Below are 21,029 nucleotides of genomic sequence, written 5' to 3'. Positions count from 1 at the left end.
ACAGTGCTGGCCCCAGACCATTGGTTTTCTGTTATCAAACTAATGCAAACCCTTGTTCTTTGCTTTATTTTAAAACTCTTTATTTTATTTTATTTTATTTTATTTTATTTTATTTTATTTTATTTTATTTTATTTTATTTTTTGACAGGCAGAGTTAGACAGTGAGAGAGAGAGACAAAGAGACAGGTCTTCCTTCTGTTGCATCACCCCCAAATGGCCGCTACGGCCAGTACACTGCACCGATCCCAAGCCAGGAGCCAGGTGCTTCCTCCTGGCCTCCCACGCGGGTGCAGGGCCCAAGGACTTGGGTCATTCTCCACTGCACTGCCGGGCCACAGCAGAGAGCTGGACTGGAAGAGGAGCAACCGGGACAGAATCCAGCACCCCAATGGGGACTTGAACCCCAGGGTGCCGGCGCCGGGCACAGGCGGAGGATTAGCTTAGTGAGCTGTGGCACAGGCCTTTAAAGCTCTTTATTAAAATGCATGCTTTATTTTGTTTTAGATGGATTACCTTTTATTCTGGGGTGGTTCCACTTGCTGTTGGCAGCTCCTGTCTTAAAACACAGAAATTGAGAATTTGAGTTCCTATTGAATCAAGCTATTTGCCCTTGAACTTCATTGTGTGCTGATTGGGAAAGTTACAAATTTGATAAATGAAGAGTGAGTTGAAGGGATAAGAGGGAGGAGCATATCAGATAATTACCTTATCAAGATGCTCCAGGACAGTTGCAATTGATATAAAAATATAATCAGCTGGGAAAAAAGCCATAGGATAAAGTATGTGCTAGGTCCTCACTTAACAACCCAGACAGTCAATCCACTAATTCTTAGAACACAAGTGTTATTTATTTATTGATATCAGGAGTGAGTTTGTCATGTTGGCTCTGCTTCCTAGCATTTTGCATACAACAAAGCAAATGCTGGTAGGGAATGGTATTGGAGACAGATGCAGTAGCATGGTGATATTAAATGAGAAAAGCCTTTCAAAGACCTTTTAAAAATCTTAATGATTTCTGAAGAGTTCTCTTTGAGATTCTTCCCTTGACTCCTGTAGCCAAATTAATAGAGTGTGACTTTAAACTTCTGCCAAACACCACTTCAGTTCAAATGACAGCTGTCAGGATAATGTGGCTGAGAGATGATGAGATCTTTAGTCATCCAGCTATCTTTAGAAGTTACTGTCTTTGTTTAACAAAGACCGTAGTTCATAAATAGCCACAAGTGTTTGGAACATTGCTACACATTGTAGGAGCTCTAGAGTTTTCAGATTTTCATTTAGTTATCAGTAGGGCTTGAATACCTGTCCATTCACCACAGCAAAGTAGGGAATTATAGAAAAGCTGAAGTCTTTGGGGTACTTATAAAATAATGGAAGTCATATAAAAGGACTAAATATGTAAAACAACACTACCATATCAGACTATTGATGTAGCTAATTACAATCATGCAGAAATTATTCTTAGTGAAGTAGTTGAATAAATCCTGTCAAGTGTTAATCTTGGTAAGTGAGAAATCTTAAGTTTCAGATGCTAGGTGCCCTTTGCTACTTGGGAACTATTAGTCACCAATTCTAGTCACCAGAGTAACCCATCTTCTCATCTGTAACCAGGGGTTAATCATCTCAGAACTCTTTCACATAGTTGTTTGAAAAATCAAATGATTTGAAGTATGTGGAAAAAATTTATAGACTTCAATGTGCTAAACCCATGAAATATGGATTTATTACTACGTAGAATATTGGGAATCAGGATATACAGGAAACTAGAGAGTCTAGAGTCTGCCACCTAGAGTCTGTCTTTCACACTTGTAATTCCTTCTTGGCTATTGACCTTGGCTTCTTCTGTTTTAAGTCCCCTCTTTCTCACTCTTGCTCTCGCTCTTGCTCTTGCTCTCTCACACACCCACCGTTTATACTTAATGGACAAAAATTGCCTATATTTATGATGTATAATGTAATCTTTTAAAAATATGTAAGCAGACATTGAGAATGGCTAAATCAGGCTAACATGTATTATCTCACATGCTTGCCATTTTTTTTCTGTGATGAATACACTTAACAATCGTAACTATTTTCAAGCATAGAAAACATTGTTAATGACTATAATCACTATGTTTCAAGACAGATCTCTTAAAGTTATTCCTCATTCTAAGCTGAAATTTTGAATCCTTTTACAACATCTCTCCATCCCCCCACCCCCTAACCCTGCCTTTGCAAATGGATTCTAGAATGAGCTGTGTGTGTCTTGCTGAAAGTTTGGTGATAATTGCTATAAAGCTATTGATCAATTTTGAGAAAAAGTACATCTTTGCTATGTTGAATCCTTGAATCCATGAACACAATTTCTCTCTCCATTGATTTAAGTATTTGATTTATTTCATCAGCATTTTTCAGGATATGTATTCTATACATGTTTTGTTAACGTATACCTAAATATTTCATTTCTTTAGAACAAATATATATTGTAATGTTATTGGTTAATTGTAAATGGTATTGTTAAATCAGTGAGTGTTTTCTTGGAGAAATCCCCCCAAAAGACAAAATCAAGAAATGTAGGATAGAGGGGTCGGTGTTATGGCATAGCTGGTAAAGCCACTGCCTGTAGTTCTGGCATCACATATGGGTGCTGGTTTGAGTCCTGGTGCTACTCCACTTCTGATCCAGCTCTCTGCTGTGGCCTGGGAAAGCAGTGGAAGATGGATCAAGTCCTTGGGCCCCTGATCCTGCTTGGGAGACCCAGAAGAAGCTCCTGGCTCCTGGTCTCCTGGTTTCAGATTGGCACAGCTCCGGCCGTTGCGGCCAATTGGGGAGTGAAACAGTGGATGGAAAACCTCTCTCTCTCTCTCCTCTCTCTCTCTTTCTGTCTCTCCTTCTCTCTCTGTCTCTCCTTCTCTCTCTGTGTAGCTCTGACTTGCAAATAAATAAATCTTAAAAAAAGGAAAGAAATGTAGGATATAAACAGATCCAAGAAATCTGTTGATCATATTTGAGGTTTTGTTTAATAATTCACCTTCCTATCAAAGGATGTAGAAATGAAGTACCATCCTATGAGGCTAGAGACCAATCACAAGCTCCAAATGGAGAGCTTTAATTATTCTTTAATTCAGTATCTCCTCTTCTTTAATTCTATATCTGAGCCAAGTGACCATCATTCACTTCCCTGAGGTTTTCTTTTATTATAATATGAGAATAATTATGCTTTTTGAAACAAATAATGCTAAATAGATGCAATTAAATGAAATGTAATACCATATGTGAAAGTATCAATCACATAATAAATAAGAAAAGTTTCTTTCTTTCCTTTCCACCTCTCCCTTCCTCTGCCCTTCACTCCCTCCCATTTTCTTCACTTCCCTTCTCTCCCCTTAATTCATGATTTATGCCACCTGACCACTCCTTTATGGTGAGTGGAGACTCTTTGTTCCCATATAGGATAGATCCTGAGTCTATTGCTTGAATAACTGGACAAGAGACTGACTTCTTTGTGCCCAATTCATCTCCCAGAATGCCTCCTCTGCCATCACACTTCATTCTGCTGTATGATGCAGTGATGATGATTATGAAACTAGGAAGTCTGTTTCTTCTATTCCAATTCTTTATGCTCAGCTGTTCCGTGAGTTTGCATGCATAAAAGCAACATTTCCTTGTTTTGTGAAAGGAAAATTGTCTATAGTACTTAATCAACTTGAGTGGGGCAAATGGGAATGCCTTTAGTAGGCACTGGAAGCCCTCAGGCCCAATGCCTGAGAAATCCTCAGACCCAGTGCAGAGAAGCAACCTTATAGTTTGATGCAGAGACTTCCCTGAAATTCTTGGGTTGAAGCCAGAGAAATAGATCCAGGTGCCAGATCTTGCAAGATGGAATCCATAGACAAGGAAACACCCAGTCCAACCCCAGCCTTGAAAGATACCTCATGAGAAGAAGCATTTTGTTAGAAATCTGTTCATTTTTACATTAGAAATAAAAATACCTCTTTGGGCCAGCACCGTGGCTCAATAGGCTAATCCTCTACCTGCGGCGCCGGCACCCCGGGTTCTAGTCCCGGTCGGGGCGCTGGATTCTGTCTCGGTTGCCCCTCTTCCAGACCAGCTCTCTGCTGTGGCCAGGGAGTGCAGTGGAGGATGGCCCAAGTACTTGGGCCCTGCACCCGCATGGGAGACCAGGATAAGCACCTGGCTCCTGGCTTCAGATCAGCGTAGTGCGCCGGCCGCAGCGCGTTGGCCTCAGCGGCCATTGGAGGGCGAACCAACGGTAAAGGAAGACCTTTCTCTCTGTCTCTCTCTCTCACTATCCACTCTGCCTGTCCAAAAAAAAAAAAAAAAAAAAAAAAAAAAAAAAAAAAAAAACAACTCTTGGAGTTATATTGGGTTGAGATGCAGAGAACTACTAGAAATAAAACTTCAAATAGCTATTACTTTTTCATAGCTAGTTTCTCTTCAAGGGCTGCTTGTACCAGTGATAATTTCTGTCCTGGAGTTCTCCCTTTCAGGTTCTGTTAGTGGAAGTCATGAGGATAAGTTTAGAGTGGAGGGTCCTCTGCCAGATTCTTGCCAAATAGCTGACTGGCCCACCCTGTGCTCGTTTCTCTTGGTTGCTGCTGGGGACTCCTGCCTAATGCCCTGGCCACAGTGCATTCCCCTATGCCAATTTTCTCCTCTTCTTTCTCCAGCAAGGATTGAAAATAGTTCACCACGCTGAGAAGACACTATCCAGTTTCTGCAAGTGGCAGAAGAGCATCAATCCCAAGAGTGACCTCAGCCCTGTCCATCACGATGTGGCCGTCCTCCTTACCAGGTACACCAGAGACTACGTGGAACCCAGGGACCGCAAGGGAGGGAAGGCTGGCACTTTAAAGACTTCCCAGGGACTCAAGCCCATGCGATTCTCACTGCTCTTGGACATTTGTAAAGGTAGTAGCAATGCTCCTTCTAGTCAGTTCCTCACTCCCATGCCAGGGGAGGAGGCAGGTTAACAAATTTGCTAATGTGGCAAAGCCCAAGTTCTTCTTGTTAAGAAACTGCATCACCTGGAAAAAGGCAGATCTTTTTCCTTCCCCAGTAATGACCTCATCTTTAAAACTGGCTTCTTTGTGCAGCATTATCAATACTCAGGAAGTTTGTTTATAAATCCTCATCAGAGACTCCTGTATTTTGACCAATGGAATGTCCAATGCTTTATTTTTATTTTTTTTAAATTCTGTCTGATTTTATAACATGCAGCTATAATACAGAAATTACCTTTTGTAAGCCATCCTTGACTGTTGCTGAGGACAGGATATAGTAAATATGTCCTCCCCTAAATAGAAAGTGGTTTGCTACAGCTTTCTGCCTTTTGTCCCCATGAAAATATGATTTTGGTCAGATCACAGATGAAGCCTATTGTGCTATAAAGAACCACAGGAGTCATAGCAATGAAAAGCCAGTGAACTTTCTGATAAAACTGGGCTCCCTGAAGTCTGTTTGCTCATTAATTCAGTAAGTATTTATTGAATACCTACTATATATCAGGCACTATTTTAATCTAGACAAGAGAAAGGCTTCCATTATCATGGGGAAAAGTAAGCTATCCATGGATTCCTTACACAGATTCAGAAACATCCAGAAATTCAGGGTGTGTAGTAGAGGAGACTCTTCAGCCACAGAGAACCTAGAGCCTCGAGGGCTTATATTCAATGGCTATACCAACCTACTCATAGGGAGCCACTTATCTACCTAAAGTGCCATAGAGTCTCACAAACCTGCTTCTAGAGGTTTATGCCAATGACTCCCCTTGGAATAGATTTTCACTTTACCAGGTTTTAATACTTTAAAGTCAAAGGAATGATTCTGATAGTTGGAGTTTCGGAACAAGGTAAGGAAGACATTTGGATGGGATGGGGATTATTTTTTAATTAATTAATTAATTAACTTTCATTTTTATTTGAAAAGCAGAGAAATAGAGACATAGAGATCTTCCATCCACTAGTCCATTCCCTAAATGCCTGTGGTGATTAGGGCTGTGCTAGGCTGATGCCAGAATCTTGGAACTCAATTTGGGTCTCCCATGTGGGTGGCAAGGGACCCAAGGGCTTGAGCTATCAATTCCTGCCCCCCCTACCTACCAGTTTGTACATTAGCAGGAAACTGGATCAGAAGTGGAGAAGCAGGGACTGGAATCCAGCACTTCAGTATAGGATGTGAGGGTTGTAAGCAGTTACTTAGCTGCTGCACCAAACACCCACTCCTGCAGACTGATTATTATTTCCAATAGACACCCTCTGCACTACAGTGATTCTGTCAAAGGGACAGATGACACAACCAAGGAATTTTGGGGTAGTCTGTCCTTAACAAGGACGACACACACCTAGGGCCTTCCTAGACCATGGAGGTTATTTCAAGTTCAAAAGTTCTCAACTTCAACTCAATTGATATTTTGGCCTGGATAATTCTTTGTTATGAGGAATTGTCCTGTGCATTGTAGTATATCTAGCATCTCTGGAAGTAACACTCTATTCTAAGTTGAGATAACCAAGATTGTCTTCAGACATTGCCAAATGTGCCCTAGGAAGGAGCAAAGAGAAAAGCAGCACTGCACTATCTACTGTTCCCCTACCCATATTTAAAATTGATCTAAAAATACAAGTAGTAGCAAGGAGGAAAGGAGATATGACAGAAGCTTTGCCTTTATGAGACTATCCTGAGATCCACATCAACAGAATTCTGTATAGAGTAGAAAGTGGATTTAGCTTAGAACATGCCCTATCTGTGATCCACATGTGCAGTTAAAGTTACATATTGAGGCATATTTGCTCTTAAATAATGACTTCTCTTCCTGTAGAAGGTAGAGATAATCTGCTTTTGGAAGATTAAGATTTGCCCACAAGAACCATATTCTTACAATTATTTTGTTCCTCTCCCCCTTTTCCTCTTAGTGATGCACACTTAGTAGATACTTTATAAATAATTATTTAATGGACCTGACCTCCTGTTGTACCAAAAGGAAAAGACAATGAGCATCCTTCATCTTTTCTCAGAGGCTTCATGCAGACCTGGATTTATTGAGTGAAATACTACAAACATAACCTGCAGCAGAGCTGGAAAAGTGTTTGATTGTTCTTACAGTCCCAGAAGTAATTTCAATGATCAGGCTGTATGGCTAGCACAACCCAGAAACTACATCAGTGAGAGGGGGATTCATGTCTGTGGTGCACATGCTGAACCCAGGGCTACTCTCTTTTGTCCCATTGTCTCAGCTATTGCCACCTTCTTCATGGCCCAATGGACACAAATAGCAGGACAGCATTTATTGCTAGAAGTGGTACCAATGCAAACACCATGAGTGGATCATTTGCATCTCACTAAAGTTCCAAACTTCATTGACATTTATTTGTGCTACACTCTTGGCAAAAAGCTCTTACGGAACTAAAATAAAACAAATGAGTAATTAATGACTCAAAATTCTTGTTGGGGATTGAAATGAACTCATCAATATATGGGAACGTATTTATATATGAAAGTTGTCACTAGTATCTTCCGAGGTCTTGGAATTCTTTACTTTCTTTTTCCTTGGCTAGGCAATATTGAATCATGGTGTAAGGAGCAAGCAAGATGCCAGGGAGTGTATGTGTGTGTATGGGCATGTGTGCTTGCTCACATCTCTTGGACAAGCAATATTGTTAGTGTAATGGGGCGGGTAGACAATTGGTTTAGCCTCCGAATAGGTTGATGGGACCAATTGACATTTTCATGAATGAAAAACGTTCTCAGATGAGTTTTGAGCACCAACCTCAGAAAAAACAAAAAAGAGCTTCATATTTATATTTATTTACATTCATATTTTATTCATATTTGAAAGACTCAGACTCTGATAATTACCCATTCTCTATTTAAAAGTTCAAATTAGGTGCTTCAAAAAATATTTAGTTACCTATTTGAAAGAGTTACATAGAGAAAGGGAGAGAGAGAGAGAGGGAGGGAGAAACAGAAAGCTCTCATCTGCTGGTTCACTCCCTCCAGATGAAGCCAGGAACCAAAAGTTTCTTCCAGGTCTCCCATGTGGGTGGCAGGGGCCCAAACACTTGGGACATCTTCTGCTGCTTTCACAGGCCATTAGCAGGGAGTTAGATCAGAAGTGGAGCAGACGGGACACATACCGGTGCTCATGGGGGATGCCAGCATTCCAGGCAGTGATTTTACATGCTATGCCACAACACCATCCCCTCAAACTGTTTAATTTTCAATAAAATCTTTCCCTTGGCCAAATCATATAATTTGGTCTGTTGAGATTAAGAACAAAAGCAACTCAAAATGAAACATTTGCCATGATTCCCCACATTTTAAAAATGCTAGTGAGACAAATAACAAAGGAGAAGAGAACTAATTTCAGTAAGGTTGAGGATGAGCCTTTACAGCTAAGCATGTTCAGGGAAGAGACATCAGATTGCCTAGTGGTTGACGGGGCGCTCTGACTTTGCTTCTTGTCTTTTTTATCTCCTTAGCCTATAAAACCTGTTACTTTAAGTAAGAAACCAATCTAAAAATTATGTAAATCATAGGCATATCAATTAAACTTACAAATAGGCTTTGGGGGGTGTGATACAACTTGAGTCTTAAATTGGAAGAGTTTCTGTATAAAGGATAATTGATTATGAATAGATTATAGCTAATAAGTAATAAGTAAACTGAAATAAACTGACCTCATTAGGGAGTTATCCTGACTTGGGTTACTTATAACTAAGATTTAATTACAGAAGCCCTAACACAATTTTATGGCTCATGTTAAATGAGTATGAAACATGAAAATTGTTGAAAGCTAGAATTGAATGTTTAGATTGGCTGAAGTACTAAAGCTCCTGCAATTTTAGAAGTCACAAGTTACATTAGCTGCCTTCTGAGTTGAGTATAATACTGAAATGAGTCACCCTGACCCACAGTGTATAATGATTACAACTATTCTTTAGAGGTCACTGTTGATAGTTGGTGATAATTTAAGGAAACATCTAAAGAGTTTCTATGTTTTAAGAAAAAAAATGCTAGGGAGATTCGATGATCTAGAGGTGAACTCAGATTAATCTTGATAAATTAAATTGCTCCCTATACTCATATAGACTTTAAAAATTTTAAAGCATATTTTAAAGACTATTAAATGTGAATTGATGTTCAGTTTTTTCCAAGATGCTTTTTAGAGGTTTTCTTGGGCACTTAAGTATCTCTGTTTTCTGATTGCAGAAAAGACATCTGTGCTGGTGCCAATCGCCCCTGTGAGACCCTGGGTCTGTCTCACCTGTCAGGAATGTGCCAGCCTCACCGGAGTTGTAACATCAATGAAGACTCTGGACTCCCACTTGCTTTCACCATTGCCCATGAACTTGGGCACAGGTAAAGGGCCAAGGAATTGAAGATCTATCTACCTGCCCTGTAGTAGCATCAGTGTCATGAGAGGGAATGGAAAACACTTTAAACTGGTGGGAAAGAGGTTCAGATTTCTCTCAGGCTTGAGCCTCACCCTCCTAGACCTCCACTTCTTCATCTGTGAAATAGGTACAGTCGAATACTCCACAGTGTCCCTTATCTCCTCTGCCATGACCACTGAAGGCCATATACATCACAAGATCAAACCACTGTAATCCTATCTAGTAGAATGAGGTCAGCATGAAGAGATAAGTTTTAACTCAGTTTTAAATTCAGGAATAAACCCTGATTAGTTCTTGGAAATGATAATATCATTCAAAGACAAAAACTTAACATTTTTGCATCCTTACTTTATGCCATTGTGATTTGAATTCACTGCATTAATGAATCCTTATAACAACCTTATGTAATAGATATCTATCACTAGTGATCTATTTTACTTACATGTATTAAATGAGAACATTGAGTAAATAAGAATTTGAAAATTGCTATAAACTTAGAAAGATTATCACACAAACACCAGTTAACAGAATGTCTAACTTATCACAAAAATGTGTGAATTTGATGAGATTAATTGCTGAAAGGCAGGTTTCATGAAGGTGTAAGGAGGATTCTGAAGTCACCAAGTAGCAGGGTTACTATGGAGAAAAGATCTCAGCTTATTTGAAACTTCCTTTGTCGATATATTTGCTAATCATAAACATAGAACATTATACTAATTGGAATCTCAGTGGGGGAGCCATGGAAGGAGCTGAGGTATACTCCCTGCCTGTTATGTAAGTTACGTTGCTGTATGTCCTCCCTATAAAGAAGGAAGAAAACTGCCAAGGCATTCCCTGAGTGCACAGCTGGAAAAGAGGGATGCCCGGGAAGAACGCTGGAGAATGGATTGTTCCAATCCTGGCCTTTTCAACCTGGCTTCACAACCTGGCTTCACTCACATTTTTTTTCATATAACATTTGAACTATTCAAAATATTTTTTTTGCATTGCAAAGCCAGATCATTGCCTTGAAAATTGGAGAAAGTGAGAGTGTGCTCTGACATCTCCACTGAACAGATAAATCCCTTCACCTCTCTACAATTGTTTCTTCATCTGAAAAATGAATGATTTGAACTATGCAATTTTTTAGGTACTATGATTTATTATATATTCACAAAAATAATCCCAGAGATAAATGTGATATATTCTGGTTTCCTTAGAAGTCAAGAATTCAGAGAAAGAGCAGGTAAGTGAATTACTTGTAATTAAATTATTGAGAATTGGGGGCGATACAACAGAATACTAATTTTGAAAAGGCAAGGCCATGATTATTGGCATGTTGATGCTTGGAAACACGGGGTAGATGTTTAACCTCATGGCTGAGATTTCTATATCCCACAGCAAAGAACCAAGGTCCAATTCCCAGTCCTGACTTAGTTTCATGTTAATGCAATCTCTGGGAAGCAACAGTGATGGTTCAATTAACTGGGTTCCTACCACACATCTGGGAAAACTTGATTGAGTTACCAGCTCCCAGCTTTGGCTTTTTTTATTTCTAAAAAAAAAGGAAAAATAAAAGACAACTCGAAAGTAGAATGATTGAAATTTTGTTATTTAAATGGAGAAAAAAGAAACAAAAAGAACAGAGCTTTAGGGACACATGAGATTATAATCTCTTTCTTAGGTTTTTGTTATCAGATTTATCAGGACAGAAAAAAAGAGGGGATTGAAAAGTACTTAAAGAAAAAATGGCTGAAAACTCCAAATTTGGTTTCAGAATATGAGAGAAATCCCAAAGAGGATAAACCCAAAGACAATCTAGGCCAAACATTATAATTAAAGTTCCGAAACCTAAAGAAAAGAAAATCTTGAAATCAATGTGAAATGACACCTCATCTCTGGGAGGGAAAATATTTGAATGACACTGGATTTATCCTCAAACTCTGGAGGCCCAAAGAAAGTGGTACAACATTTTTCAAATACTAAAAGACCTGCCCACAACCGAGAATCATAAACTTATGAAGTAGAAGAGAAAGGAGCATTTTCTGATTTGTGAAGGCACTATTTCTCTGGTACCAATATCAGACTAAAAAAATAAGTACACAAGAGAAAACTAAAGGACAATATTTTTTCATGAAAATAGATGTAAAATAAATGAACAAACTTTGAGCAAGTAAAATTAGACACATTGATTGTGGGATTTATCCCAGTGATGCAAGACAAGCCTGGTTCAATATTTGAAAATTAATCAGTGCCGGTGCCGTAGGCAGAGGATCCAGCTCGATAGGCTAATCCTCCACCTGCAGCGCCAGCACCCTGGGTTCTAATCCCGGTTGGGGCGCTGGGTTCTGTCCCGGTTGCTCCTCTTCCAGTCCAGCTCTCTGCTGTGGCCCAGGAAGGCAGTAGAGGATGGCCCAGGTCCTTGGGCCCTCTACCCTCATGGAGACCAGGAGAAGCACCTGGCTCCTGACTTCGGATCAGCACGGTGCGCCGGCTGCAGCGGTCATTGTGGGATGAGACAACGGCAAAGGAAGACCTTTTTCTCTGTCTCTCTCTCTCTCTCACTGTCCACTCTGCCTGTCAAAAAAAAAGAAAATTAGTCAGTGTAAGCCACCATTACTATTACTAAAGGCGAAAGAAATCACGACTGCATCAATCGATAGAGAAGTTATTTGACAAAATTTGACGTCCATTCATGATAAAAATTATCATAAATAAAATAAATTTCCTCAATATGACAAATAACATTTAAAATATTGATTGTATTTAATAGTGAAAGACTGAATATGTTCCCCTTGAGTTCAGGAATGAGGCAAGGATGTCCATCTTTATCTCTTATTCAACAGCTTTAAATGTTTCAGCCAGTGCAAGAGACGAAAATACATGATGTACAGATTGCAAAGGGGGAAACAAAACTATCCCCATTTGCAGATTTCATCATTATAATTGTAGAAAACCCCATGGAACACACACAGAGATTGGGGGGAGGATTAAAATGAACTTGTGAAGCTCATAGGATACAATTTAAACATACAAGACAGTTTTAAACTGTTTATAGAAAATAAAATAAAATTTATTTGGGTGCAAAACATTTTTTGAAATCCATGGAAAATGTTATGAAAAAAACCTAGGAGTAGTTCTCAAAAAATTTTACATCAAAATAAATGCCTTTTAATTCTATATTTCCTTGCACCTTTTGAAATACTTCATATAAAATCCAGTCATATTCTCATAGCCTAGCAATGAACAGTTGAACACAAATTTAAAATTCTTTTACAATCACTCAAAATTTTATTTTGGACTTCAGGCTTCCAGAACTGTGGGAGAATGAATTTCTATTATCTTAAACTTCTAAGCTTATGATAATTTTTATGGAAGTTCTAGGAAATTAATATATCATACTGCCAACAAAGGATTAGTTATCTAGAATATATAAGCAACTTTCAAAACTGAACAGTAAAAAAGCAACAATACAATTAGAAAATGCGCAAAAGACAGGAAGGGACATTTCAATACAAAAGATATGCGGCTGTCAAATAAGCACGTTAAAATGTTCAGCATCATTAGCTAACAGGAAAATGCAAATTACAGCTACCACAATTAGATAATGCTGTATAACTATGAGAATGTCTAAAATAATCCAAAAAAAAAAAGAGGTGATGACACTAAATACTGCTGAAGATGTTGAGAAACTAGATCACTACTGCACTGCTGGTGAGAATGTAAAACAGTACAAGAACTGTGCAAAACATTTTGGCAGTATTAAAAATAAACAATCTGCAACTATCATATGCTCTTAGGCATTTTTTAGAGATTTATTTATTTTTATTTGAAGGGTTGAGAAGTGTGCACCCATCCATGGATTCACTCCCCAAATGCTGATAATGAATGGAAATTCATTCACATGAAGAACCTTCAAAAATTTCATGGAAAATGTGTATTATGAGAATTTATAGGAATGGATTTTTTTCCATGAGCTTTTTGATAGATCCTTATATATGAATACTTTCAGCATTAGCTTTTTAAGGCAATATCTACCTGATACCTTCCCCTTTCTAGATCTTGGGTATTTTGTGTATAGAACTTTGCTTGTTGTCTATGCAAAATTGACATTCCTGAATGCATTATAAAAGCTCACATTTACACTTTCCTGGTTAATATTCTCTGTTGGGTTCACCTTATGGAAAAGAGTAATGAGAGACAAAGGATGCATGTATCCCACCAAGTGATACATTGAAATTGGGGAGTACTCACCCTAAAGGAATTGCAACAATAAAGATGAAGTAAGGCATGCTGATCTGACAATGCACAGGGCTGCCTTCAGGTTGCATTCCTTAATTCTAGAAAGTAGCTTCCTAAGAGCAAGCCTTCTATCCTGGGGATCCTGTGCTTCCTCATCCTTTCTAACGTTAGTGATCCTGGTCCATGGAACAGGACTGCTCCACTGGTTTGGAGAGACAGAGACCAGAGGACATTGGTTTACTAGCACTGCTCTTCTCTCACAATATTAGAGTACAGAGAATGATAGAGCTGGCAGGGAAGATGCTTTCAAGAAACCTCAGATGGAACAATAGTGCTCAGGGGAGAACTGATATGAGCGTAGGTTTGAAGCTTCTCTCACAGGATCCAGCCATATAGCTTGGTATGTTAGAATATCCACTGCTACAAAGACTGTTACTTATGTTGATTTTTAGAACCTTGCTTACACTTTAGGATTTTTTACTAGCTGTTGAACAGGTGCACTTGTGGGGTAGTTCATGAGTTGTACAGCCCTGAATTTTCAGCAACTTGGGAAGACTTGCTCAGAAGGAAGCTTTCACTGAACCACATTCTTTGGGGATGGGTGGTAAGAGCTTTGTAGCTTCATTCTCTGACTCCTTTGTTTTGTAAGCATGTGGGATGTGATTAGGCTTTGTCAATAATACCACTTACAAAAATAGAAAAAAATCTCTTAGCCCCCCAAAGACTATTCTCTGCATGAGCTGCTAATGCTGATAAGAAGATTGAATCAAAGTTGGATGTGAACTTCCATTTCAGAGGGGTTTGAGTTTCACTAGGAAGAGTTACAGGTCATACTTTCCTCAGCTTAGATTGGAAATTTGAGTCCATGTCTCCAGGTTGTCAGTGTCTATACACAGACCCCTGTGGAGAGAGTTCTTATGGAAATCCTCAGAAGGCATGTTGAGGTGGTACTGAGGGCATAGCTGATAATGAACTCCTCTGAGCTGACTTCATTTCCAGGCACACCTTGTGCTAGTGGATGCTTAAGCTCTTGGGGGCATTTCTTTTTTTTTTTCAATTTTTTTTTTGACAGGCAGAGTGGACAGGCAGAGTGGACAGTGAAAGAGAGAGAGACAGAGAGAAAGGTCTTCCTTTTGCTGTTGGTTCACCCTCCAATGGCCCCGCGGCCGGCACACCACGCTGATCCGATGGCAGGAGCCAGGTACTTATCCTGGTCTCCCAAGGGGTGCAGGGCCCAAGCACTTGGGCCATCCTCCACTGCCTTCCCAGGCCACAGCAGAGAGCTGGCCTGGAAGAGGGGCAACCGGGACAGAATCCGGCGCCCCGACCGGAACTAGAACCTGGTATGCCAGCGTTGCAAGGCGGAGGATTAGCCTAGTGAGCTGTGGCGACGGCTGGTATTTCAAGGGCGTACATCTGGTCATCCTTGGACTCTGAAGTCCTGGAGCAGACCAACAGACACCTGGATGAGAACATGGAGTTAGGAAAACAAAGATCTGATCCAAGACCTGGTTTTGCCCCTAAGGGGCTGCATGACTTGACAACTGTTAGTCTGGACTCTGTCATCTGCATAAGGAAAGTAAGTCAGATGATGACAAAAGCAACAATTTAAAAATTTCTGTTATTTATGAATCCTTATAATGTGCCAGGCACCTTGCTATGTGGTTTTCAAACTTTATTCCATGCAGACATTGTCCTAGCATGGTGACATTATTCCAGTTTCTAGGAGAAGAAAACAAGACAGCTTCAGTATCTCACAGATCATTCTGTGGCAGAGCTAGAATTCAGACCCAGACCCTTTGCTTTCAAAAACCTAGGTTTTAACAAAACTGTGACATCTCTCCAATATGGTTGCTGTTGGAAGACTCTAGCAGCAATTGCAGAAAGAAACCCACCCTCTGCAAATTTGTGGTCTTTGACACAGTCTCCTAAATGCATCTCCTTTCACATTCTGCCTTCGATTACAGGGCAAAAGGAAAAGGGAGGTTTTGTTTTCTTTTGTACTGTGGTTGCTGATGCAGGAAGAAGCAGATATCTTGGGGGCAGGATTTGCCCACCTGACTCTAGATGCACAGAGAGCTAGACTGCGAGCTTTTAGCTTTCTGCTAAACAAGTTCCTGAATGAACCCCATGGCTCCCATTGTCATGTTTGAGGGAAAGGCATCCGTACACCATTCCTTGTGTTTTTTAGTTTAAAAATTAGCTATGCCTCTCTCGCCTCAAAACCTAACTTGTAAGCAGTTGCTCTCTGTGGATTATTTTCACCTTGGAGAAACTGTCATTTTTCTCTTTGCCAGTTTCGGCATCCAGCATGATGGGAAAGAAAATGACTGTGAACCTGTGGGCAGGCATCCCTACATCATGACCCGCCAGCTGCAGTATGATCCCACTCCACTGACCTGGTCCAAGTGCAGCAAGGAGTATATCACTCGCTTCCTGGAGTAAGTGAGAGAGTATCAGTGTATCTCAAGACAGCCTGTCTTCAGTCTCTTTAAATTGGAGGTTGGGTTGAGTTTTGCACAAAGGAGCTGATGCCTAGAAAAGGCTGGCTCAACTCCCCCCACCCCAAGACCACTGCAGGGTGGCATCAAAAGGAGTAGATTTCATTTTTGCTTTCTGATCCTGAGGTGGAGATGGGCTCTGCCACAGCCAGGTGAGCCACCTGTCCATCCTCTCCTGATTACTCCCGCCTCAATATGACTTTTTATAATTTGATTGTGAATCAAGACCTTGGGGGATTGGTAGGATCAACCAGGACAGTTACAAGTGATCAGTCAACACTGCTAAGGGTAAAATAATGATTTTCTGATTTTACCACCGCTTATATTTGCTACATAATAGCTAAACTTATGGTGCATGATATTATTTTTACTACTTTTTATTAACTCCCTCTATGGCCCAATAACAATATAAACAAATATAAACAAGATAAAACAAATATAATCACCTTATAACAATAGAGTTGTCTTGAAGGGCAAAGAAAAAGGGTGGATGTTTTTGTTGAATGTAAGGTTGAAGGGAATTGTAAGAAACTGCTGTCATTTCTATTAACATTTTCAGCCGAGGCTGGGGATTCTGTCTTGATGACATCCCCAAAAAGAAGGGTTTGAAGTCCAAGGTCATTGCCCCTGGAGTGATCTATGATGTCCACCACCAATGCCAGCTGCAGTATGGACCCAATGCTACCTTCTGCCAGGAAGTAGAAGTAAGTGTTGAGTACCTTTGTGTCTTTGCTGCACATGTGCAGGAATTATCTCCAGCATGCTAAAGGTAAGCGTAGGGGGCATATTTGGAAATCTGAAGATCAAGACATGGAAAAGGGGGCTTCATATTTATGGCAAGGTGTCCATGAGGCAGAAGGATCAAGTTGGGGTTATTTATTTATTTATTTATTTTATTCTGACTTCTTGGAATACTGTGGAGCCTGCAATCATTGACAATTGAGTGGTTGTTAAGCCAGCTCCATACACATTTTAAAGGATCCATAGTGATGCCTGCAGACTCTGTGGCAACTAATTTAATCTCTGAAGTTGCTGATTCAGAGTACCATCAGATTACAAGGCAGGTGTAAAATTCATCCCCAATTCATTCTTTATTTTCAACCTCCAGATGATAAATCAAGCCCTGATATTCTACCATCTAAATAGCTTGTGGCACTGTCCTATCTTCATTGTCACTGGTACTGTCTTGATTCAATCTCTCATAATCTTTCTTTGCTATTGTTATTGCCTCCTACATCTCTCTCCCATGCAAATTGTTTCTCAAATTATTTTTTAAAAACACTCAGACACACAAGTATAGCCATGGCTCTTCTCTGCTCTTGGAGTCCCTACTGAGCACAGAAGGTCCCCGTTCCTTGTGTGACATTCCTTTGTCATCCGGGCTTTGTCTATTCCTGAAATCACCTGTCTCAGTGCAAACATATCAATTTTAATACATAGATATTAGTGAGGTGAGTCCTTCTGAATCCCTGCCAGATTCTGTGCTATGCACTGAATATGATGAAAATGATGAGTACTCCAAAGTCAGTAAGACAAAGCCTCTGCCCTCATGAAACTCGTGATGGAACTTCTGATGGAGGAAACAGATATAAAAGGTGCAATACCCTGATATAAATGCCAAGAGACATGTAGGAAGAATGTGGAGGATAAAGTAAATAACTGTGTATAGATAGAATAATAAAAACGTATTGGAGAACAGAAAGTTGGTCCAAAAATCCCTCACCCCTCATTTCTAAATGGTTACCACATAATTCCGATTTTGCCTCCTAAATATCTGTAAAATATCTTTATTCTTCATGACTGCAGTAATTCCCTATTGCTCTCTCTAAAATCTCAATACCTTCCCTCAGCTCTGATCCTTCCCTCAAAATGCAGCCAAAGTGACTTTGATAAGTGGAAATCTGATTGGATTTCACAGCTTCTTCATTCCCTTGCAATAAACTTAAAATTCTCTAAAATGCATAAAAGGAGACTTCACTAGCTTCATTCTGTGTCTTCCTGTCTGGCCTCATCTCTTCAAATTTTTCTAGCCTCTGTTCTCTAAGCTGATATTGTTATTATGTGTAGTAAACTTTACCACTGTTCTTTCGTATCTTGAAACCTCTTTCATGTATTTTGCCTCTTATTTCTTAAATTTGTGTAATTTCGTTATCAGTCTTCTCGTTTACTAGTTTCCTCTTCAGGTATGTCTAATCTTTCAACCAGTCTATTGACTTTTTAATTTCATTTATTACTATTTCTTATAAATATTTTGGGTTATTTTTCCATGTTTCCTCTATTTTATGGCATATTATTCCTAGTGGAGACTTTCTATATGAGATGTATTTCTTTAATCATATATAATGTGTATTTTTCAACTTATGTTAGGTAATTCCGATGTCCACATCTATGTTTGTATATTTCTCCTACATGGGATTTTTTTTAGCTCTGACTTACTTGCCATTATTGGCTTTTGTGATTTTTGCTGTCATTGTAAGTTCTTAGTTATAAAATGTCATGTTAGGGTTTTCTTTATGGTTTGGATGATTGGATCGTTCTCTTGGAATTTTAATTACCATTGCTGGATCAATTTAAAATAATTTATTGGTTTGATATTGTGTTGACTGCATTACTGGTATGAGGTGTGACACGGATACAAATTCCAGAGGTGGTATTTTACCACTCCTTCTAGAGTGAAAGTTAAAACAGACATTTTCTGACTGTATACCCTGATTTTTGGTTTACCTTTCACTTAAGTGGTAGTCTTTTGAGGTTATGACCTTAAATGGTGGTCTCCAATAGTATATATTAGATTGATATATATTGGATGTACGTATGTGTGTGTGTGTGTGTGTGTGTGTAATATATGGCACTCTACAGCTTCCTACCCTCCACAGATCATGGGCATTTTCTCCACTAGCCATCTGAGCAATAAATCTAAGGTCTAGATCACTCAGTTTGCATTTCTAGATGCAAATTTCTAAACATTTCTGTTATATTTTTAGCCTCTGAGAGTTTTTGTTACTATCTTGCTAACTCAAGATACATCTTAAAACTTTAAAATATTTTATCCACAGTTTTAGTTCTATAAAGGTAAATGTTTATCAGAGTATCCTGGTGTTTATTGGAAAGATTCTGCTCTAGCCATCTCTGGTCAGTTTTTCTTTTACACTCTGTATTTATCCAGGTTAATCAGCCTCCACTCTCTGAAAGTGTTGGATTCTCCGCTACACAAGGAATTTCTGTGCTCTGGTTCCCTTCTACTCATCGTTTAGATCTCAGCCCAAACATCACTTCATATCCTATTCTGAAATTTCTTTGACAGTACTTTTATTAGACTGTATTGCAGTTGCTTGTTTACTTGCTCTTCCCTACTCTATTGCAAGCTCTCTGAGGGAATGTTTATCTCTTACAGCCAACAGTGCTCAGCACATATTAAACATTCAATAGATAAGTGAATAAAAATGTCAGATCCTGCATATTGTAACCAAGAGAACTGGTCATTTTCAATAGTATAAGTGCTAAAATATGAGATCCTTCTTTATTACATTTTTCTAAAATTTTGAGATAGGTTACCACTCAAAAGGAGTTGTAAAACTACTACAAAGATTTCCTGTGTGCCCTTCACCTAGCACATCGTTCTTTTTTTTTTTTTTTTTTTTACAGGCAGAGTGGACAGTGAGAGAGAGAGAGAGACAGAGAGAAAGGTCTTCCTTTTGCCGTTGGTTCACCCTCCAATGGCCGCCACGGCCGGCGCGCTGCGGCCGGCTCACCGCGCTGATCTGAAGCCAGGAGCCAGATGCTTCTCCTGGTCTCCCATGGGGTGCAGAGCCCAAGGACTTGGGTCATCCTCCACTGCACTCCCTGGCCACAGCAGAGAGCTGGCCTGGAAGAGGGGCAACCAGGACAGAATCCGGTTCCCCAACCGGGACTAGAAGCCGGTGTGCTGGCGCTGCAGGTGGAGGATTAGCCTATTGAGCCATGGTGCCAGCCAGCACATCGTTCTTTATAAATGCATTATAAAAGGATAAATAAGATTTTTTTAATTACTCAAGGAGGAACACACTAAAAGGCAAATGATAAGAGTGAACAGATGCTAAGACTGCTGTGGAGATAACCAAAATACTTTGGTTTGGGTATCTAGTGACAACAGATGAAAATATATTCACTTTGGACAGGACAGAGAATTACACTTGAGGCCCCAGATGAAGGCAGGAACCTTGTAAAGTGTGCCTCAATGATGCAATGAACCAAAAGAAATACACCATCACAGGGAGAAGACAGAGAAGCATCTTTAATCTCAGACTGTGTTTTCATGAGAAAATTGCTAGTAAATAATTCTCCCACTTGAAAATGCCTTACCATAGGCCACACTGATGATGATTTAAAGTTCAAGTTTGGGCCGGCGCCATGGCTCACTGGGCTAATCCTCTGCCTGTGGCGCCGGCACTGCGGGTTCTAGTCCCCTTTGGGGTGCCAGTTCTGTCTGGTTTGGTGGCCATTTGGGGGGTGAACCAACGGAAAAGGAAGACCTTTCTCTCTTTCTCTCTCTCACTGTCTAACTCTGCCTGTCAAAATAAATAAATAAATAAATAAAGTTCAAATTTATACCCTTTTATGGTTCTGAAAACTTTTGTGCCAAAAATTAAATTAAAATGTTTCTTGCTGGGAAATGCAACAAATTTCAGATTAAAAAATAAAGGCAAAATGCTTTGGTGGAGCCAATATTAAACTAAGAATGCAAAAACTCCAATAGTTAAAATATTTTATTCATGTAAGTTCGCAATTCATCCCCTAATCCAAAACTTAATCTATCTCCATCTAAATAAAGAGGAACACTAAACTCTCAAATTTCAAATAATTTGATTTTTAGATAGAGATAAGATAAATATGTAAAAGAAGAATGTATTATGATAAAAGGAAAAAAACCACTGTA

At 39.5% G+C, this 21,029-nt stretch overlaps 2 protein-coding genes across 5 annotated transcripts in view; one reads left to right on the top strand and one right to left on the bottom strand.

Moving 5' to 3' along the window:
* Positions 1-21,029, bottom strand: part of LOC138845174 (large ribosomal subunit protein uL23-like) — a 1,058,548-nt gene that overhangs the window by 103,200 nt on the left and 934,319 nt on the right. The window lies entirely within an intron of this gene.
* Positions 1-21,029, top strand: part of ADAMTS12 (ADAM metallopeptidase with thrombospondin type 1 motif 12) — a 363,744-nt gene that overhangs the window by 218,206 nt on the left and 124,509 nt on the right. For all 4 annotated transcript variants that reach the window (XM_002714101.5, XM_070056623.1, XM_070056624.1 and 1 more), the window contains 4 exons: positions 4,671-4,795; positions 9,208-9,357; positions 15,911-16,054; positions 16,674-16,818. In XM_002714101.5, coding sequence (XP_002714147.2) covers positions 4,671-4,795; positions 9,208-9,357; positions 15,911-16,054; positions 16,674-16,818 — 564 coding nt within the window. The remainder of the gene's footprint in view (positions 1-4,670; positions 4,796-9,207; positions 9,358-15,910; positions 16,055-16,673; positions 16,819-21,029) is intronic.

The sequence above is a fragment of the Oryctolagus cuniculus genome, chromosome 14 (genome assembly GCF_964237555.1).
Source record: "Oryctolagus cuniculus chromosome 14, mOryCun1.1, whole genome shotgun sequence".
NCBI classification, from domain to species: domain Eukaryota; kingdom Metazoa; phylum Chordata; class Mammalia; order Lagomorpha; family Leporidae; genus Oryctolagus; species Oryctolagus cuniculus.
The sequence above is the reverse complement of the archived record's forward strand: the minus strand, read 5'-3'. Positions and strand labels throughout refer to the sequence as shown.